The sequence below is a fragment of the Ammospiza caudacuta genome, chromosome 5 (genome assembly GCF_027887145.1).
Source record: "Ammospiza caudacuta isolate bAmmCau1 chromosome 5, bAmmCau1.pri, whole genome shotgun sequence".
Lineage (NCBI taxonomy): Eukaryota > Metazoa > Chordata > Aves > Passeriformes > Passerellidae > Ammospiza > Ammospiza caudacuta.
The window spans coordinates 27,366,027-27,385,852 of record NC_080597.1 but is presented as its reverse complement, the minus strand read 5'-3'; the positions used below and the strand labels follow the sequence as shown (position 1 = coordinate 27,385,852).

Sequence of the window (19,826 nt, the reverse complement as noted above, 5' to 3'; positions counted from 1 at the left end):
GGGGAAAGAGAAGCATTATGTTTTACTCTTACATTCCTTTTCTTCTTGTCCTTCCTTCTTTTACTTGCAAATCACTCCCTTTTATCACTACAGAAGAAGGCAGCATTGCCCTTCCCCCAATCACCCAGGATTTCCTTCACAAAGATGGCATGTGTACTTTGCTCCTTCTGTGGAGGAGTGCCAAAGGAGGAGAGGAAGAGAGGGTAACACGGAAGAGGTTTCAAGACTGCTGACCTTCAGTTAATTTAAGTAAAGGAATAATTCAGCTGCTCCAGGGTGTAAATTCAAATAATTTTGAACCAGCACTAGAGTGACCATTAACAGAGCATGAAAAAATATTTTTGTCTACCTATATGGAGCAAGCTCTGGCCAAAATTACTGCCCAGCCCTGGGACCAGTCTCCACTGAGCAGTAACATGTATCAAAGATGCTCAGACTATCACTGACCCGGGCTGAAGCATCACAGTGCAACACAGCTCTGGGCTGTCAGACTGCTGTCCTCCTGATTCTGCCTCTGAGTCAAACCACAGCAAATTGGAGACCTCTGCCCTGCCCTCTGGTGTGTGAGGACTACAGGACCCTGTCTGTGCTGGCTGCAGCTCCAGCACAGAATAGGGTGAGGATTGCGGCTCTGATATGAATGCAGTAGCTGGGTGGCAGACTATAGCCCCTTATCTCCCCCTCCAAGAAATCTGCCCTGCCTTCAATTTTTTTCCCTCTTTCACCAAGGGTTCACCCTCTCCTTTTTCTCCTCTCACATCCCCTCAGCCTCTTCTTTTTAAAGTCCATCTCTTGTTCTGAACATCTTCTTTTCCAACCTCTCCCATGACAATACTGCTCACTAGTCCAGGACAGTCTATATTCGAGGCATACTTTCCATCAATACCAGTCTCCACTTGTGGCTGGAACCTCAAGTCTTGCTCACCCCAGGGCCATGGGGTGAAAAGTTAATTGCTAAATCTAAAGAGGTATATTGTGAGTAAGGAAAGATGCCAAGGAACACCACTTGTAACATCAGAGCCTTTTTTTCTGCAATATACAGCAAAAAATCATTGAAAATGAACCAAGCCAGGGATTTCCCCACAGTATGTGAAAATACTCTTCAGTAAGAAGCCAATGTGGGGCGAGTTACCAACTGAAATGTTCTGATGAGTTGGTGGCATAGGCTAAATACAGACTTGATTGCACACTATCACCAGATGTAGTTCTGAGATGCAATTAAGGCACCCTTGTTAAGGTTCCCTAAAATCAAGAAATAGGACACAGGAGAGGTAAGTTTAAACAATCAGTGGTGTTTGGTCAAAGGTTGGACTTAATGATATCAGTTCTTTCCCAATTTTATGGTTTTATGAGTCTATGACTTGTTCCTGCTGCTTTTATGACAACTGTATATAAAACTTATGCACAGAGGGAGAGCAAGCAAGAGCTTACACAGCACTGTGTGATGCTGTAAGACCCTATAACCTTGCAGAGTCCCCAGAGAAATCATGGGGACCATTGCTCAGACAGACTGGGAGCAGGAAAAACTTGACAGCCACTGGATACTGAACAAGAGCTGAGAAGAAGAGAGCAGGACATAAACTGGGAGTGTCTTGGTTCAGCAGTCAGGCCTGCAATGCAATCCTGCAGAAAGCTACATACACTGCAGTGGTCTGCAGCTTGGTACATGGCATTCGATGCATCACTGGCATTGCAGAGCTGCTCTTCTGGAACTGTTGTGTTGTGGAACAACAGTGGGAGCAGTGATCACCACGTGCTGGCACAGAGTGTCACCACTCTGATAGCCTGGGAACACATACTGGGGATTACATGGCAGGAGGCACTGGAGAAGAAACCAGGAAAAACTAGTTGGCATGTCCATGTAGGATCAGTGCCACTCTCTTTTCTGCAGGAAGTGGAGAGGGGAAGACAAGTGATGCTCTGACATTTTGCCAGTAAGCAAACAGGGAATTGGGCAAATAAAATTCCCTACACTGGACTTGGGGGTGGACACTGTTGAATAATAGAGTGCAGCTTGACTGCCAGCTGAGCCAGGCACATTGAAGCATGAAGAGAAAGGCTCCATGGCATACAGGCAAGCTACTCTTCCTCCAGCTCCTTGTGCTGCATGAGGTCTGTAAGCAATGTACCTGCATTCAAAGCAGTGTGCAAAGCCTGTGTGTGGATGTGCATCACGCAGCACCTTTGCTGAAGACTGCTGGGAGGAGGAGTCAGAATGGTTGTGGAACACCTGGCTGTAAGCTGGGACCAAGAGAGAAGGGAGGAATATGAAAAGTCCCTGCAGGCAACACCAATTACCACGGCTCACGCAGTGCTCACCGGGCCAGTGGTGCTGGTAGAGGGGCTGCTTTAGAATTTGGAAAAATTTGCAGAGAAACAAAGTTTGCTGGGAAATGAAGCATGAAATAGTGCAGCCTGACTGCTAGGGAGCAGGATGGAAGGAAGAGGAAGAGAGGTGACAAAGAAGACAAGTGAAGAACAGGGGACCATGGGATTACTTTTGACTAGACCAGACTGCACAGAATCCAAACTTCCTTCAGGACAAAAGTATTGCAGATAGTAAAACATACCAATAAACAGTTTACATGCTGGCCTGGGATTCTCAAATTTATATAGAGAGCTCTAAAAACTCTAGTCCCAAGGTAGCCACAGGTCAGTGTGACCTTCCTCCTACATCAGGGCTGTTGTTTAGGCTACCTTTTTGGCTACCATGAGCCCTACCAAAGATATGCTATTACCAATCCCCTGTGGCAAATTTTCCACAGGAAAATCATGAACATTAGTGATCTGCATTATATCCACTTCTTTTCAGCTTTTGGTTCCTATAGGAAACCCACCCACTGAGTCAGGGACATAAAGATCTGCAGAACATTTATAGTCCTGGTGTAAGTCCCCTCAGCTGTTCCATATGTCCAGTAGCATCTGTTATAGCTCAAAATAGGTTTTTCAAGTCTCCAGGATTTGAAAACATTGCCTCGGTCTTCACAACCTTCTCAGTGCTTTGCCTGCATCACCAGAAGGGATCTCAACGAAAAAGAGGGGGAACATCAGAAGACACTCTTGGATAGATTTTTGATACATGATATGAGAGGGAATACATCTAAAAAACAAAGTATCTTGCTGTGGGAAAGAAGATCTCAGTTTCTCCTCTGTGGAGAAATGAAGGCAAAGTTAAGCATCTGGGAAAAGATTTGCCAAAAGCTGGGAAGAATCACTGAGATTTTGTAGCAGAAAATTCAGCCAGAGAAGGGCAGTTGAGTACTGCCAAGCTTGGCTAAATACCAGAGAGGGGGAAGGGCCCTGCTAGATGTCATCAAGCCACAGGGGTGAAAAGTGGAGCAAGGGCAGAGGGAAGTTTTCAGTGTAATCTGCGATCTCCAGGTGGATGGCTGGGCTGTGTCACACATCTGCCTGCAACACACAGGACAGAGAAAAGTATCCCAGTCTCAAGAGGAAGCAGACAGATTCCCCACTGACCCCAGGACTGATGGGTCAGTGGCAAAAAAGGAACAGAGTGCTTAAGATGCATCAAAAAATATACTGGAAGGACACACAAGAGCCAGCTCCCTGCATCTATTGCAAATAAGTCTGAAACAATATGTCAATTTTCCTAATAACTAAACTTTCCTGGAGAAACAGAGCAGGCACTCATCTGGCTAGATAATAAAAAAATCAACCTCTCTGTGTTGTTGTTGTGACAAGGGTCACTCGTTTCAGACCCCTGTGCACCCAGTATGCTCAGCACTTGCTGCAATGCCAGCCCCAAGGCCTCCAAGAGCTGGGTTGTCAGTCTGGACGCAAGCAGGGAAATTGCAGGCTGTCAGTCACTGGGTGCTCAGACCCTGTGTGTGAGTGGGGAGGACAGAGGAAGAAATAAACTGGACAGTGAAATTCCAGCTGCCCAGGAGGTGAGCAGAAACAGAACTTACATGCATGCAAGCCAAGGCCAAGAAGAAGCAGCCAAAAGAGGTAAGAGGAAATGCAAAGAATAAACACCCAGCAATAGGGAAGAATCCAGTCCTTACAGTGAAAACTGTGACAATAAGTATCCACTGCATTCCCTAGAAAGTCCAACCCCACTATCGACAGATGTTTACAGGTACCTGTTGCTGCAAGCCCAAGAGAAGAAACTGTCACATTAAGTTAGCAGTAGGCCAAAAGAGATGCAGGCTTTTTTTTTTTTTTTTTTTTTTTTTTTTTTTTTTTTTTTTTTTTTTTTTTTTTTTTGTGGGAGGTTTCTGTGGGGTTTTTTTTGTTTAGTTTTGGGCATTTTCTCCTCACATGAGGAGAATATCTCAGAGAGAACAAAATCTTGAACATTATCAGGGATACCTGGTGTACTTTCAACTTTTAGACATTAAAAAAAAAGGTCTTGGGGAAAAATAGGTTTCAGTGTGGGCTATTCCTCTGAAGGTCTCAGTTCTGCTAAGTTTGCAGGGAAAGGTTACATGGCAAGAATGAAAATACCCATGCAGTCCATTTTCCACTATGTAAGCTGACATCCAGTGTTTCAAGAACAGAGCTGTAACCTACAACTGTGGACTTTAAGGCAAAAAAAGCAAATGGACTTAGGACTGAAAGCAGGAAGATGGTGCAGAGACCCAAGAGAGAGGCATGTCATTGTCCTTCCTGGGTCAAACCTTGTTGAGGTTAGCAGGTGTGGCTCTACTTTCAGAGAGAAGGAAATATCTCATTTGAATCTCACTGTGGACAACGTGATTCCATAAGACAGAACTCCTGAAAAGTATTCACCTAAGCAACACTCAGGTAAATTCCATTCAGCAGAAAGACCTTGAAACATGTTTATTTACATTGTTTAAATCCCATAATCTTTTCTTTTTCTCAAGGGGGATTTTGGACAATAGGGCTACAAGGCTGGCTAAGTACACATTAGAGTCCAAGTACAAGAAGAAACACAAATCAAGTCTCTAGCCTAAGTGCCAACCTGAATGCTGTATTTGCTCCTTTAACAGCCATCTCTTCCCCCAAAGTTTTGCACTCAAATTGGCCATAACATGCATGGATGGGACAGAAGCAGAGAGCAGGATTATGAGGCACAGTTATATATAAGTATGACCATCCTGTGAATGAGCATGATTGAATGTTTTGAGTCAGGAGCTTGGCTTAACTCAATTAATTCCCCATGCTGGCAGCAGCACTCTCTGCCATCCATCTGATAAGGTGAAAGGGTCACAGAATCACAGAATGGCTGAGGTTGGAAGTGACCTTGAGAGGACATCTGTTCCACCCTATCTTCTCAAGCAGGGTTACCTAGAGCTGGCTGCCCAGAACTGCTGTCATCTTCATCCTCCTAAGCAGCAGCAGGGTAAGGAGAAAGTGCCAAAGCACCGTGTGCGCATGATTGTTATCCAATGCCTTCATCTCAAGACACTTAATCAGGAAAGCTAAACCCATCTTTTCCAAATCCTGTTTCAAGGCAAGCTATGTGCACAGCTGGGAAACAATGCAGCTTATTACACTGTTTTCCCCTTTCCCTCAGAAATAATATTTTCAGGCTGTGCCCGCATGTACCATTCCACCCAGGCCCCGTCGTACACTGCGACATCTGGCTTGCCACAGAGGTAGGCCCCCAGAGCCACATGGCAGGCAGTGACCCCAGAGCCACACGTGGCTACCACTGGCTTCAAGAGATCCACCTTCTTCTCCTGGAACAGAGTGCGGATCTGCTCAGGGGTCTTCTCGAAGCCAGACTCTGTGAGGAAATCAGTGAAGGGGATGCTCGTCGACCCAGGGACATGACCAGGCTCAATTCCTAGAGAAAAAACAATACAGACAGGAATTGACCTCTATTGTCTGGGACAAGTCTATTGCAAAGCCTCTTCTGTTTCACTGAGAGGAATATTTATTGCTTAGAGTATTTTGTTAAAAGAAGTACATTCATTTTTGTTACACTTTGCTTTACTAGATTACTGATTACTCAGGAAGGATGGCTCTATGTGTAACCTTCATGTTACCCCATGGGCACAACCCTGCCAAGTTCCATTTTTCCCCCAGTTCCTTCCACATCTTTCTCCCCATCAGAGCAACCCACACTGATGAAGCCCCTCCACAGACCATTCTGAAGGGAAGAGTAGCACCAGTACTTGAAGAGACCAATGAGAATCTTCGGGGTGTATCAAAAGCTTTGTTTCTCACCCCAGCCCCTCATGAGGACAAAAAGATACATGGCTTCCCTACTGCTGAATTTTCAAAGAGTAGCACTTGCTAGTCAAAAGGGAAGGAGGACAGGTGGACACACTGCCTGAAGCCCCATCCCATAAAAGACAGCCACTATTTCCTAGCATTTCCTCTACAGGAGTCAAAGTGATGGGCACCCTAAATGAAACCCCTCTTTATAATACCACTGTCTCAGAAGGCGCATTACCATCTCGGGGCTCTGGCTCTACTCCCCGGAACCGTCCTGCAGCACGGGCATCCACTAGTTGGAAGCGACGGGAATCCAAGTTATCTAAGACGTCCTCGTATGTTTTCACCAGGGACTTGTCCAAGGAGGCATGGAACTCAGATGGAGCTACCTGGGTTTTCCCAGAGCTAAGTGCATTCCCTTCTCGCTGCCAGTTCTTCAGGCCACCATCCAGAAGGGAGACAGCTTCGTGCCCAAAGACCCGGAACATCCACCATACCCGAGGTGCTGAGAAGAGACCTTGGTCGCTGCCATCATACACCACAACATGGGAATCATTCCCCACACCCAGCTTCCCCACATACTCGGCAAAGTCATTAGCCTTGGGCAGCATGTGATCGTAAGGCGAGGTTCGGTCACTGCACTGGTCAATGTCGAAGAAAACCGCACCAGGGATGTGGCGCTCCTCAAACTCCCGCTTCGGATTGCGCTTCATCTTCGGCAAATACCATGATGCATCCACAATTTTCAAGGCCAGGCCAGCTTGCTGGGACTTGATGGCTTCTGAAAGCCATTTTGCAGATACCAGAGCTCGGTAAAGGAGTTGTTGCGACATCGCTCCCGAGTCCTGGCTGAGATTAGCCAATTTCTGGATTCTGCCGGAGTCCACCTGACTGCAGAAGGTAGAGTCACAAATTAGAGACCAGTCTTTCAAAAAGCAACTGGACAAAGATGCATTTTGAGACCTGTGTCTGCACTGATGTGCTGGCTAAGCCTACAATGAGGGGCTTGAAATGCTCCAGCCCTGAAAGTAGTTTCCCAGAGCTCGTCCCAAACAACGCCCCGAGCGGGACAGCCACGGCAGTCGTGCCCTGCGCCCGGCCCCACGCAGCTCCTCTGGCCCCATCCAGGGACGCCAGCCAGCACCGACAGCAGCGAGAGCGCAGCGAGGCAGCCCAAGTACCAAGTGCTCGGCGGCACAGCCCCACGCCTCTGCCCGCACGGAGAACACCGGCAGCCGGGGCCTTGCGGGGGCCCGCCGCCGCCCTCTGCGAGCCCCCCCGGCTCGGCGGGGCCGCGACTGCCGCCGCTTCGCCCCGTACCTCCGCGCTGGGCCTCGCTGCCCGCCAGCCACGGCCGCCGCCGGAGGGCGGGAGCGCTCCCAGCGGGCCGGTCTCGGCCGTGCGGCCGCCTCCGTGCCGCCCCTCGGGCCGCGCCTCCCGCCGCCATTTCGTGTCTCGGGCCGCGTCGGGCTCTGTGTGCGAGGGGAGCGCGGCCCGGCTGCGGCGCCCCCGCCGGTGCCCCGAGATGGCGCGACAGAGCCTCAGCCGGGCGCTGGTCACGGCCTCCTGGCTGGCGGAGGCGGTGCGGGCCGGGCGGGTGGGCGCCGGCCTGCGGGTGCTGGACGCCTCCTGGTACCCCCCCAAGGAGCGAAACGCCCGGCAGGAGTTCAAGGAGAGGCACATCCCCGGGGCGTCCTTCTTCGACATCGAGGAGTGCCGGGACAAGTCCTCCCCCTACGACTTCATGCTGCCCAGCGAGTCCCACTTCGCCGACTACGTGGGGGGGCTGGGCGTGAGCAATGACACCCACGTGGTGGTGTACGACGGGGACGAGGTGGGCACCTTCTACGCCCCCCGCGCCTGGTGGATGTTCCGGGCCTTCGGGCACAAGGAAGTCTCTGTGCTGAATGGCGGCTTCAAGAATTGGGTGAAGGAGGGGCACCCCGTCACGGCGGAGGTCACCCAGCCCACCCCGGCTGTCTTTAAGGCCAGGCTGAACAGGGCCCTGGTGAAGACTTTCGAGGAGATGATACAGAACGTGTCGTCCCTAAACTTCCAGGTGGTGGATTCCCGCCCCGAGGGCCGGTTTCGGGGGACAGAGCTGGATCAAGGTAATGGAGGTGGGACTGGCACCTGCCCCAGAATGGGATGAATGTCAGCTCTAGACCGGGAGTAACAGCTCCTGACAGCCATCAAAAAGATTTTCCTAATGCACAGGCATGCCTCAGCCCAACTCATTGATTACCTTAAGGGATCCACAGTTGCACGTTCAGACACCAGTGCCATCACTGAATGCTTTTGTTGCAGTTGGCTATAAAGCTGCAGAAGGAAATAGCAGAAAAGGGCTGCAGTCATTTGGTTCCAGGATCTCCCATCCCACACCCTGCAGAAGTTTATCAAAATGCAAACATGGGAGGTGAGAGCTCCCAGGGGTTTGTTCAGGGGCCTATCTAAAACCAGCAGACACATAAAAACTATCAGTATTCGTACAGGCGCCTCTCGCCATAATGAGTGCACAAGCAAAAGCCAAGGATTTAGGTAATACAGTAACCCAAGGGACATTCTTCTTATTGCTCTGACTTCCAGCAAATAGAGAATTTGCTTGAGCTGATCTTTGTTCTTTTGCTTATGTAAGAAAAGTCTGAAGCCTTTAGCAAATGTGTGGGGTGTCAGCCTCTCTCTTTTAGGTGCCCCAAGTTAGAGGAACAAAAACTGATTTCATTACCTCGGTGAAACACTGGACACCCAATCAGCAGGGGTGGGAGAAGTCCTGTGCAGTGGGGACAGCAGGTACAGCAACGTGCCTGAAATGAAATTGAAGTTAGTTAAAGGAGGCCCTTGCTGTGTAATTTAAGCCTTGGTGTATCCCAGAATAACCTCCCTTCTGAAAGGGTGTAAAGGAAACTTTCCTGACTGACCATTCAGGAGGCACTCTGGCAATCACACTCCCACCACTAGAGACTTTAACTGCTGGGACCAAAGCCCCTTCTCAGCAGGCAGTTCCACTAAACTGATGGGTGCCCCACTTTACTACCTACACCCCCACACACACTCAGACCAGGTTTTCCTACCGTCTCGAGCCTGAGTTTTCCTTAACAGAGCCTCAAAAGTCTGGTTCCTTAAAGCAATTTATTAACAGTACAATAACACAGAAACAGCTTGAGCTCGTGCCTCCAAGGAGGGACCTAAACAAAGGAAGCACTGAACTTTTATACCCTCCCAGTCTGTGTGTGACAAAGTCCTGGCTCTTCCTGCTGAGTCCTCGGCTCCTGCTGTGTCTCAGTGTCCGGTCACCTGGCTGTGCCACAGGTCCTGTGCCCTGTGCTGTGCCAAGGGTCAGCACCAGTTCCTGGCCTCCTGCCTGGGGCTCTCCCAGCCCAGAGCCCAAGCTGCGGCTGGCACTGCAGCTGCACGCCGAGCTGCCAGCACTGAATGTGTTCCTCAACAAGGGAATCACAGAAATGGTTGGAAAAGAGTTTCTAGAAGAAAGCACAGAAAAGCTCAGCAGCAGCTGTTGGGTCTGAGCAGAGCCCACCCTGCTGATACATGCAGAGGGTTTCTGTGGTCCCCAGGCTGGCTGCCCTGCTGCCCCACAGGTTGTCATTCTGTCCTGGCTGTTCACATGTGTGTGTGTTGCTGTACAGCCAGTTAGTGTGACAGTATGACCTGAAGTGCATTCCTGCATCCAAACTTCAGTGGCATTTGGCTGTAAATGACTGCACACATGGATGGCCCAGGTGTCTACAGGGAGCTCCTCAACACATTTGATCTGCAGAAAGACAATGGGCAACATGGGAGAGGTAATGGGAGTGATGGAGGAGACTGTGGCTGGGGAAAGGGAAAGTTAGGCTTATCACTCATTCTATTTCTTCTCCTACCACAGCCCATCAAAGTGAAGGTTGAATTTTAACCTCAAGATGTGACTAAAATGCTCCTTGCTGGGAGCTGGTAGATTTTGCATTCTTTCCCAAGGTGAGAGTTGTCACAAGATGACAAATACCACAGACCCAACAGCATCTTCAAAACAGATTTTTCCTTTGAAATGAGTCAGCATGGAACAGCTTATTTGTGGTGGTCCAGTTTTGCTTCCCACAGCAGATCCAGCAGGATAAGCACTCCAGCTGCAGCTGCTCATTCCACAGGAGCTTGACAGCTCTCTGAACCAAGCTAGCCAATAGCAGCACACCAGCCAGCAGTGGGTAAAAGACAGTGCTTACACCTAAAAGAGCAATTTTAAATCACTGCTGATTAATTGCAGGGGTCATCCAATCAGGGAGGACGCAATTTAGGGAAGACTAATGGTCTTCAGGTTAAGGAACTTTCTGCCTTCTCAGGTGATTTCAGTTTAATTATTGCTTCAGTTCTTGACTTCCTAATTAAGTCAATTAATCTCTCCTGTTCTGTGAACTTCATCTCTAGAAGAGGCTAATTGCAGCTGACTCTTTTGCCTCTTTAGTTTTTCAGTTCTTTGTGGTAAGAATTAATTGTCCCCGTTTTACTTTTATCCTTGCTGGGATTTAGACCTCTGTACTGGTTAAGATAAGCCATAATATAGTACTAATTTTTATTTGGTGGGAGAGGTTCACCAAAGTTGCCAGAGTGGAATAAAGTGGGCATGTCTATAGGCCAGGTCTCCTAGGTCTTAAATGCAGGTATTGCTTTGGATGCAAAGCTTGGATGTTCATGCAGAGTGTGCAGCAGAAGCCTGACAGATGTGCAGCCCTGACCTATGCACTGAATAGTTCAAGGTGTCCCTGCACAGTCCTCTGTTTCTGCAGGAACTAGCTGTCCAGGGCTGATGATAAAAATAATTACATGATGGTTGCCAGTGCTGATCCTCTCTGGCTGTCGGGCGCTGAAAACTGATGAACAAGAATTATAGTTAATCAAATGCATACAGAAGAGTTGTGAATTTCTGAATTCTTTTGCAGACATCTGAGAAAAGAGGCAAAAGTTGCCAGGCAAGGAGTCTATCATCTAAAAAAAGAGAGCAAACCCAAAATCATTTAATGAGCTTGCAGGTAGTTTTCTTCTCTTTCTCAACCCTGAAGTAGTCCTTGTCTCCCTTCTGCATATAGAACTCTTCAGATTTTGCCCATTTTCCCAGCTCTCCATCCTGCCTGCCTCAAACATAAAGCTTTTGCTAATCTTGAATGTTCAGTGGAAATGAGAATGAAATGTACATTTTCTTTCCCCTCTCCTCCAAGTGGATTCTGCAGCTGGGAGTGGACTGGCTTTGCTTTGATCCTGTAATAATACTTGGGGCACAGGAATGGAGAGTGAGAGACTTTATCGAAGTCTGTTTCAACCCACAGGAACCTATGAGGACTTTGAGGGAGCTGGCCAGGACCAAGCTTAAAGTGTTCCTTACAATGTGTTCATGGTAGGTTAGACAAGATCAGTAATTGTCCCTTCTAAGACATACCATTTGAATGGAAGAGAGAGATAAACAAGGAGGCAACAGAGGAGGCATTTGGAAAAGAGCTATCTGCAGCCAGCACACTCCAAAGCCACAGGGAGTTAAATATGGGCTGAGCAAATCTTTTATCTTTTTGACATTAAGAAATTCCATCTGGAGCTTTCATTGCAAAGGGAAGGCTAAGAGAGGAGGGGACATGGTTTTAGATAAATAGCCAACAGTGAAAACAATATGTAAGCAGAGAAGCAACAGATGTGGAAAAGGGGATTAAGTAGTGAAGAAGATAACATATTACAAGTTATAAATTGTGAGGAAGGATTGCCAGACACCAAGCTGAGTGAGACTTGGCAAAAGGAATTAAATAATAAAATCTTCTGGAACAGAGTGAACAAAAGAGAACAAGGAGAGAAAGAATAAATAAGGTAGCTGTGCAGTTAGCCAGGGTTCCAGGTGGAAGATTATTTGTGTGTGGTCTTGGCATTATACTGACCCCTGAGTCTGTGCTACCATGTTTTCTTTTCTCCTACGGATAATTCTGCAGAGCAGGGAGAGGGCTAACCAAGAGATATTCCCATGCTCAAATTAGTGAGGCAGATGAGCTCAATCCCAAATATGTGTCAAGAATCAATCATGTGATATTGGAACTTCATGAAGCAAGAATTTGATACATTTATTCAAAGCATGGTTCTATGGGACAGAAACAATTGCAAACTTCATCTTTTGAATAGGGGATACAGCACAACCTAGGCAGCTGCTGGTCTTCTACCATAGACAGACTGGGAAACTTTCAAAAAACTCTTCAAGAAAAATTACTTTAAACAAAGGCAAAATTGAGTAAAATATATTGGTAGACTTGCACTTCACCCAAGGGCTTTATTTCCTTGCCAACAGAATTGGTTGGCCAGATAAGAGAAATGGAAACATGCATGTCTGGAAGTAATGTCTGATCTTTTCTTCCACCCATTGGAAGCATCTACAAGGTAGAGTTGTGCCATTTGCACTTTATTCATGCTTTGGGCATAACATTAGAGGGACATTTATTAGGTCAATATGAGGAGAGGGCAAATAGAACAAGTATTGTTAGGTTTTAAAAATTGACTGAAAAGGAGATAAGTGAGATGAGAACAGCATGTACTGAAAGAAGATCTGTGGGGTTGTAAGTTGCCAGCACGGTCCCATCATTAAGCTTACGTGTTTTGTTTTGTATTTTCCTGAATCATCAAGGCTTTGAACATAGGGAGTTGATACTAAAATGTGCTGTGGGACAGCCATGGGAAGGTCTAAATGATCACATGGGGAGAATGATGTGAGGTGCCACCTGCAGATGTATGTGTGTATAGCAGTACAGAGAGCAAACTCAAGTGCTTAGTAGCCCAAAACTGAACTGCTTGTGTTTCTCCTACAAGCCAATAATCCACATTTGGAAGCAATAGAAGAGGGTAAGACTTGGATGAATTAGTTGGGTGCGGCAACATCACATGTGATTTAACCTTGGCAACAGCCTTGGCAACTCCTGTTTGCCAACTGTGACGGTAGGAAATGCCACTTCTTTGTCCAGCAGCCTGCTGGACCCCTAAAGCTGATTCTAGGGGGCCAAGACAGAGAAAAGTGTATCTAATTGGCTCTTACTGGGTTTAGGCTAAGGACATGAGGTTGTTGGGAGTGCTGAGGGCTTGCCATCAGCCTGTTGGAGCAATAGCAGAAAAACTATTTTGGCCATAGGGCAGTGTTAGCTCAAGGATAAATGGTGTATAAACTGACTGTGATGATCTGAACACTGGAAATTTATGTTCCTCCTCACTTGAGCCAGGAGGTACTTCAGTGGGAAGTTTCATTACAAGAATCCAAACTGTTCTGAGATGGATGCTTTTTTGAAAGTCATATAAAATGACTGCTGAGGTAGCTGGGGCCCAGGCTCTGTAGTCCTAGGGTTCCTTCCTGGAGTTTCTGATGGTGACTGCATGAATCTGGCGTGGAGTGTCCTCTGTTTCATATGGGACAGGAGCAAATGTATCCTCTCCCCTGTTCAGATTCCAGCTGCATCCAGCCTTGCCTTCCAATCCTATGTTTCTCTGCTCTTGACCTAGCAGAGAGAGATTATAAAGCTTCCCTCAGCCACTTGAGAGCTCTTAGGCAGTCCAAGCGATTGTGGTTGTGCAGTTTCAGCTCTTTTTCTCACCTGAACACCCACATATGTGAATAAATGCAGTTTCTACAGAATTCTCCATCTTTCACCCACAGAGTGCAAACACTGGTCTCTGACTCCAGCAGACTTTTGAATCTCTGGAGCAATATAGTCTCCCTAAAGATCAAAGTCCAAACTGCTCTAAAATGAGTGTTTTTTTCAGATCTGCTCAGCTCCTACCTGAAGAGTTGTTTAAGGGTGATGAATTGTCAGTCTCCCATAAGAGAGGTACAAACCTATTTTAAGGTGTGTAAACAGTCTAGAGAAGCAATAATGGTCATGATGCTTGGGACACCTAGAAAGTGAATCGATGGCCCAGCAAGCCTCTTTGAGCAAGAGTTCCCTTCTAGTTCATCCTCCAGGAGTTCCTGGTCTCAGTATACTTCCCAGTGCCCTAGGTGGCTCACAGACTTTTCTGTATTGGGGTGATCACCAGGACTGCAGCAGAGCCTTGCAGAAATCCTTTGCTGAAAGCGTCCTTTTCCATTTACTCTGTGGGAAAGTGGTAGCCTAACCCAAGTATGTAAGAGGCTTCAGTAAGCAGCTTTGCAGTCTGAGAACCATATACAAGGTTCTCTCAGCTTTTGCTTGATTTTTTATTTCCTCTCTGTCATACAGACACTGTATTGATGAGTGAGTTTTGGAGTTCTCTGTACTGAAGTGATGAGCTGTTATCTTCTGGAACTGGAAAAAGTATGGTGAAACCATCAGTCAAAACACTGCCTCTTTTATTTTTTCTTTTCCTTTTTAAACATTAGTCCCTGCAGAAGTCAGCAGTTTTTATCCCAACTTCTCTCAGTAATGCTAAACATTTCTGAAGGATGCATGAGGTGACTCCTAGACAACTGTGCTGTATTTTTAATGCACCCGGGGAGGATTAATCAAGAGACAAAGAGGGTCCATCTGGAACAGGAAGAGGACTTGTGAAGCTGACTCAGGGCAGCTTTAATTGTCTTTAGGCTCTGTCTTTGTTCAGCAGAGCAAAAATTCCCTTCAATTCCGTGCCAAAGCCATTTTCCCCTTATATCTCACCATGTCATGTTACCACTCTGCATAGTGATGAAACTGCAGTGTCATTATGTATGATGTCAGTCTCTGCCTAGGTATACTTTAATCATTTGACTGTAACAAAGTCAAATGATTAAACTGCCCCAATCACTCCCATCTCCCGAGACCAGTTATCCCAATAATTTGGGCACATAGATAGCTGCCCGTGAAACAGATTACTATTCATGTGATTTTATTTAGATCTGTCTCATTGGAAGTTCAAACCTAGCAAGGAAACATTCCCTGAAACACATTTTCAGTGTAATACATAATGGTTTTGGCTCCAGTGAGGCTTGATCCAAAGCCTCTCAAAATGATTGGAAAAGCTTCCATTATTAAGCCTTAAGAGTCTGAATTTGAAGGGTGTGATGCCAACCTTGTCCATTATATTTTTATATCTGCAACTCTCTAAAGACCTTCTTTTGACGTGCAGTTTTGAACTTGCCTGAAGTGGTCAGATACACCAGCAGAAAAACAACCTGTGCTGATTTCATCCATGGAGTAGATAAGAAGTGATACGAAATTTAAATTTTGACTTCTCTGACCCCATTGTCCCAGGATAGCTGCCTCAGAAGTGATGTGGCTGACTTAAGATTGCTTTATGATTTCTTATTTATTTTTCTGAAATATGACTTTAAGGTGATGCAGGAATAAACTGCGAACAGATAACCACTTTCACAAATTCCACATACAGACCACATTTCCCGCTTCTGAAAACGACAGTGTGTCACTACAGACTGATGGCATACCTGGGCAAGGTTGGAAATGCATTGCTTTATTCCTCTTATCACAGGTGCCCTTAATGCCTTTGTTAAGGCATTTTCTGTGGAGGTTCTTTGATTTCTGTCATGTCTAGGGTTTCTTCAGATTTCTACATCTCATTGCTTTCAGCGAGGAAATAGTTTGCTAAATATTCTGGAAGTTTTGACTTCAACAAAGTTGAATAATATTTGTCCTCTTCTTTTTAGCCTAATACCACTTTGCATCTTCATCATCAAGTGGAACAAATGAGTCTTCTGGAGGGAGTGAGACTATCTGCAGTGATGTTTTTAATGTCTCTTGTGGTTGTCGTTCATCACCTATGTTAATGTGTCCTTGCTCATGTTTCATTTTCTGGTTCACTCTCGCAGGCTTGGAATCTGGCCACATCCCTGGTGCTGTGAACATACCCTTCCACTCATTCCTATCAGAAACAGGGCACGAGAAGAGTATTGAGGAGATCCAGGCAATATTCCGTGAGAAGAAGGTGGATCTCTCGAAGCCGCTGACGGCCACGTGCCGCAAGGGCGTCACGGCGTGCCAGATCGCCCTGGCTGCCTTCCTGTGCGGCAAGCGCGACGTGGCCGTGTACGACGGCTCCTGGTCCGAGTGGTTCCACCGAGCCCCTCCGCACTACAAAGTCACCGAGCTGAAGCGCAGCAAGGCCTAGAGGGAGGGCTGGGTCTGGGGTAACGCGGTCTAGCAGCTGTCTCCAGCCCAGGGTAAAGCAAAAGGGAGGAAGTAAAGTAAAAAAAATATCAGTTTGTTTAGGTTTTTTTGAATTTTTTAAAGAATTATCATTAGGTTTCTATTGAACTTTTGATTTTTGACAATTAATAAAATCTTAGATGATGCATCTGTGAGTATTTCTAATTCTCTTCTGTTACCTGCGACCTGCTTGTGTTGGGTGGGAACAGCAGCTCTGCAGCATGAAAGAGAGTTACAGTCTGTGCCTGAAGACCTGCAGAAATTCCAGTGTCCTGGTGAAAGATCAGGGGCAGAATGAATCAAAGTGCTAAATACAGCACTGGGTCTTGGACATGGGAGGGCCAAGCTGTGGCTCTGTCATTGACTCTATGGAAGATTTCTTGCCAGCGCACCATCTCCCCATTGGAATGTGGAAAATGGGGGTACCTTCCATATAGCAACTGGACCCAACCCACAGGGAGGTGCATTGCTTCCCTGGGGTCCAGGTAAGGGACATCAAAAGGAAATGTATGCTATCAACTGGTATGGCCCACTGATTATTACCCTCTACTGCTGTTCCAGGTAGGCAGCAATAAGGTCCCAGCAAGAAGGCTGAGGTCCGAGAGCTCATTTTCAGCTTTAGCATTTGGAGATGCTAAAAGATCCATTTCTGCTGAAATACAGTCTTGTTGATTATCATGACTATGTTAGGAAAGTCCCCATGAAATCCTTTATGTATGATGAGAACTTTTGGGCACAGGTATTTCATGAAATATGAGCCTTTTACTCTGCTCCTTGTGTGATTTTCCATCAGCAAGGATAACCCTTCTGTAAACTGTATGAAACTCCATGTTTCCTATGGAGCTGGAGCCCACAGCTCATAGAGGGAGGGAACATTGTTCCCTAGCAACCATCTCTACTCTTCAGCCTTCATCCCACCTCCATACCTGGACTTCAGCAGGACCTCCCTGCTCCTACAAACCACCAGTCACCACACCAGGGATCATGGACCAGGTGAGAGAGGTGGTTATGGAAGAGGCTTTGCCTCCTGGTAAACCATAGATATTTGGATTTTTTTTTTTAATCAGTTAAAAAAAAGAAGAGAGAGAAATGTCATGTTCACATCCATGGGGCTCTCAGGTTTGGAAAGTCACTGAAACCTCCTCACACTTTGGAGACCCAGTCAAAGGTGGAAGGCCTATGAGACTGCTCTTGGCTGCTGGCTGGTGAGAGTGGCCAGTTCCCACACCTGTCTAAGGAGGTTTTCTGCCTGGGAAGAACAGCTCCCTCTTTCCTCAAAGGCTGCATGTCAGGAAAGTCTGTGTTAGGCTATGCTAAACATTTCCTTCAGAAAGAAAGATCACGTTTAACCCTTCTTAGCTCTTTGATCAAGATATATATTTTCTGATTGGTTGCCTATTGTCCCTCGCAGAATTGGTTTAGCAAAGCAATAAGTAGACATACTTGTGCGGTTTCTGTTATCCAGGAGGATGGTGAAATGGCCTTGAAGTCCTTCTTGACCTCAAGGTGTGGGATTCTCTGAGCAGTGCTTTGATTTTGGACATTCAGAGTCAGAAATAAAATAAAAAAAAATAGCAATCACATGCAGTTGCAGTGTTTTTATAATAACACTGACAAGGATATCATATACAATTACAAACTAGAAAGTAGGAACAGTTGCAGGCTTTGGTGTCATTTTGTCTGAGAGGAACTGGGGAAATTATTGATGAAAGGGATTTGGGAAATGAAGACATTGCCTCATTACACAGAAATTCTGCTTTGTTGGAAGAAATGGGAGAGGAGGAATTTCTGCATCAGCAGACTGGAAAGTTCTTCCTACCGAATATAGTAATAATAACAAACAGACATGTTTTTGTTTTAAGTAGGAGGTGGGAGTTAGCACAGCAGTTTATTTAGCAGCAGCTTCCTGCACTTTGATCATGTGTAAGTGTATGGCTCTTCTTTAAAAAGAAAGAAGAGTGATAGAGAAAAGAAGCAGATCATTCCCTGTGAGTCAGGACTGGCTTCCTCTCCTCATGTTTTGTGTCTCTGTTCTTTTTGTGGGAGAGGTTCTGCAGAGCATGCAGCACTGACTCCTGGAGTCTGGCTGATACAGTAACTTCAGCTTCAGGATCCCAATACTGTGTAAAGACTTGGTGCTGCAAAGACTTGTCTCAGTGTAAAACCCAAGCTGCTGCTGATTCAAGGCAGCCCTGGTGGAGCACTAGGCTTCCTATCCCATGGGCTGGCACCTTCATTCCCACAACTGCCTCAAGAGCAGAGGGTAAGCCCCATGTCATGTCCTGAGCTATCTGGCGAATCCAAACATACATTCCTACCTGATCCAGATCCCATTTGTCCTGCTGCTAGTGCCAGCAGGCTCACAGTTACTGTATTCCACCACTCTGGCGGTACCAGTAGTCAGTTTCTCTGGGTCTGGATTGAAGGCACTTGAGACAGTAGTTCACCTTTGGACTCAGGTGTTTATTATTTATCTGAAAACAGACACTGTGAGTTTGGCAGCTTTTCATTAGAAAGTACAAAACGGCTAACAATCTCTTGTTGTAAGGTCTTTTAAGACTAAACTATCCAATTAAGAACCGACACCTAGATTATTTTCTCTTTTAACCCAAAACTGATCCCAAAGAGCCCGCAATGCTGGCTTTCCTGCCCAATTACAAAATGCCACCCAAACCCATGAAGAAGGAAGAAGCAGCATGAAGAAGAAACCCAGGATGACACCCTGTGCCCTCCATCTTGCTTCCATCCACAAGATACTAAAAATCCTAAAGTCTAAATTTCTCACCAGGTGATACACCTACACTACTCTCTACAATCTATTTCACACTTTTGTGGATTCTAGTCTATCTTGAAGTCGAGGAAACTTTCTCCATGAATGAGGATCAAAGTCAATGCTCCCCAGGGGGTCAGGGCACCCCAGAGCAGACAGAGAATATTCCCGGTGCCCTGGGTTTCCACACACCACCATGGGCTAGGGCTTTGGTTTTAACTTGTCACAGCCTTTGCATGGGCTAAACCTGTCAAGTCCTCCTGGGATGAGGAACACACCCACAAGCAGGACATGACAGAGGGTTACACAGATGTTCCCTCTGCCCAAAAGGCTCTTCTCATCCTGGTTGTCCCATGCAAATGCAATGCCTACAGAAGCTGCTAAGGGAGACTCAAGGACAGATCCAGGTCCCAGGGATTAGTCATAGCTGAAAGAGCTGTGCAGGGGTGGAAATGCCAGGAGTTTGCTGCACTTTGGGAAAGTGGATTGACAGAGTTTCCCTGTTGTTTGTATTTCCAGAAACATCAAGCTCAGGCCAATGCAGCATTAGAAACAGGACAAAAAGGACCTAAAACCTGTACTGAAATGACAAAAAATTCCTTGGCCTGGGCATCTCTTTCAGATTACCAACAGCTGGATTACAATTTGAGAGTAAATCTCTTCCAAGGTGAGGGGACACACCACCTACCCCCGACTTTCAAAGCCGATTCCATCTATGCTTTGCCAAGGCTCAGGCAGCCACATTGCTGTGGGTAGAGATCTGACCATAGGTAATACTCACTTTCCCTTCT

At 46.5% G+C, this 19,826-nt stretch overlaps 2 protein-coding genes across 4 annotated transcripts; one reads left to right on the top strand and one right to left on the bottom strand.

Annotated features, from left to right (window-relative positions):
• Positions 1–4,777: 4,777 nt before the first annotated feature.
• On the bottom strand, positions 4,778–9,306 carry MPST (mercaptopyruvate sulfurtransferase). Of its 3 annotated transcripts, XM_058805147.1 has the most exons (5): positions 9,219–9,306; positions 8,873–8,951; positions 8,393–8,466; positions 6,386–7,038; positions 4,778–5,773 (listed from the first exon to the last, which is right to left on the bottom strand). In XM_058805147.1, the coding sequence occupies exons 3-5, from the start codon at positions 8,431–8,433 to the stop codon at positions 5,475–5,477; spliced, it is 993 nt and encodes a 330-aa protein (XP_058661130.1). In that variant the 5' UTR covers positions 8,434–8,466; positions 8,873–8,951; positions 9,219–9,306; the 3' UTR covers positions 4,778–5,474. The 3 variants fall into 3 exon arrangements, with proteins under 3 accessions (XP_058661130.1, XP_058661131.1, XP_058661132.1); XM_058805148.1 differs by lacking the exons at positions 8,393–8,466; positions 8,873–8,951; positions 9,219–9,306 and adding an exon at positions 7,468–7,687; XM_058805149.1 differs by lacking the exons at positions 8,393–8,466; positions 8,873–8,951; positions 9,219–9,306 and adding an exon at positions 7,329–7,466.
• TST (thiosulfate sulfurtransferase) lies at positions 7,596–16,413 on the top strand. The gene is made up of 2 exons (XM_058805150.1): positions 7,596–8,258; positions 15,929–16,413. Exons 1-2 carry the CDS (start codon positions 7,673–7,675, stop codon positions 16,225–16,227), a joined length of 885 nt encoding a protein of 294 aa, XP_058661133.1. The 5' UTR covers positions 7,596–7,672; the 3' UTR covers positions 16,228–16,413.
• The last annotated feature ends 3,413 nt before the right edge of the window (positions 16,414–19,826 follow it).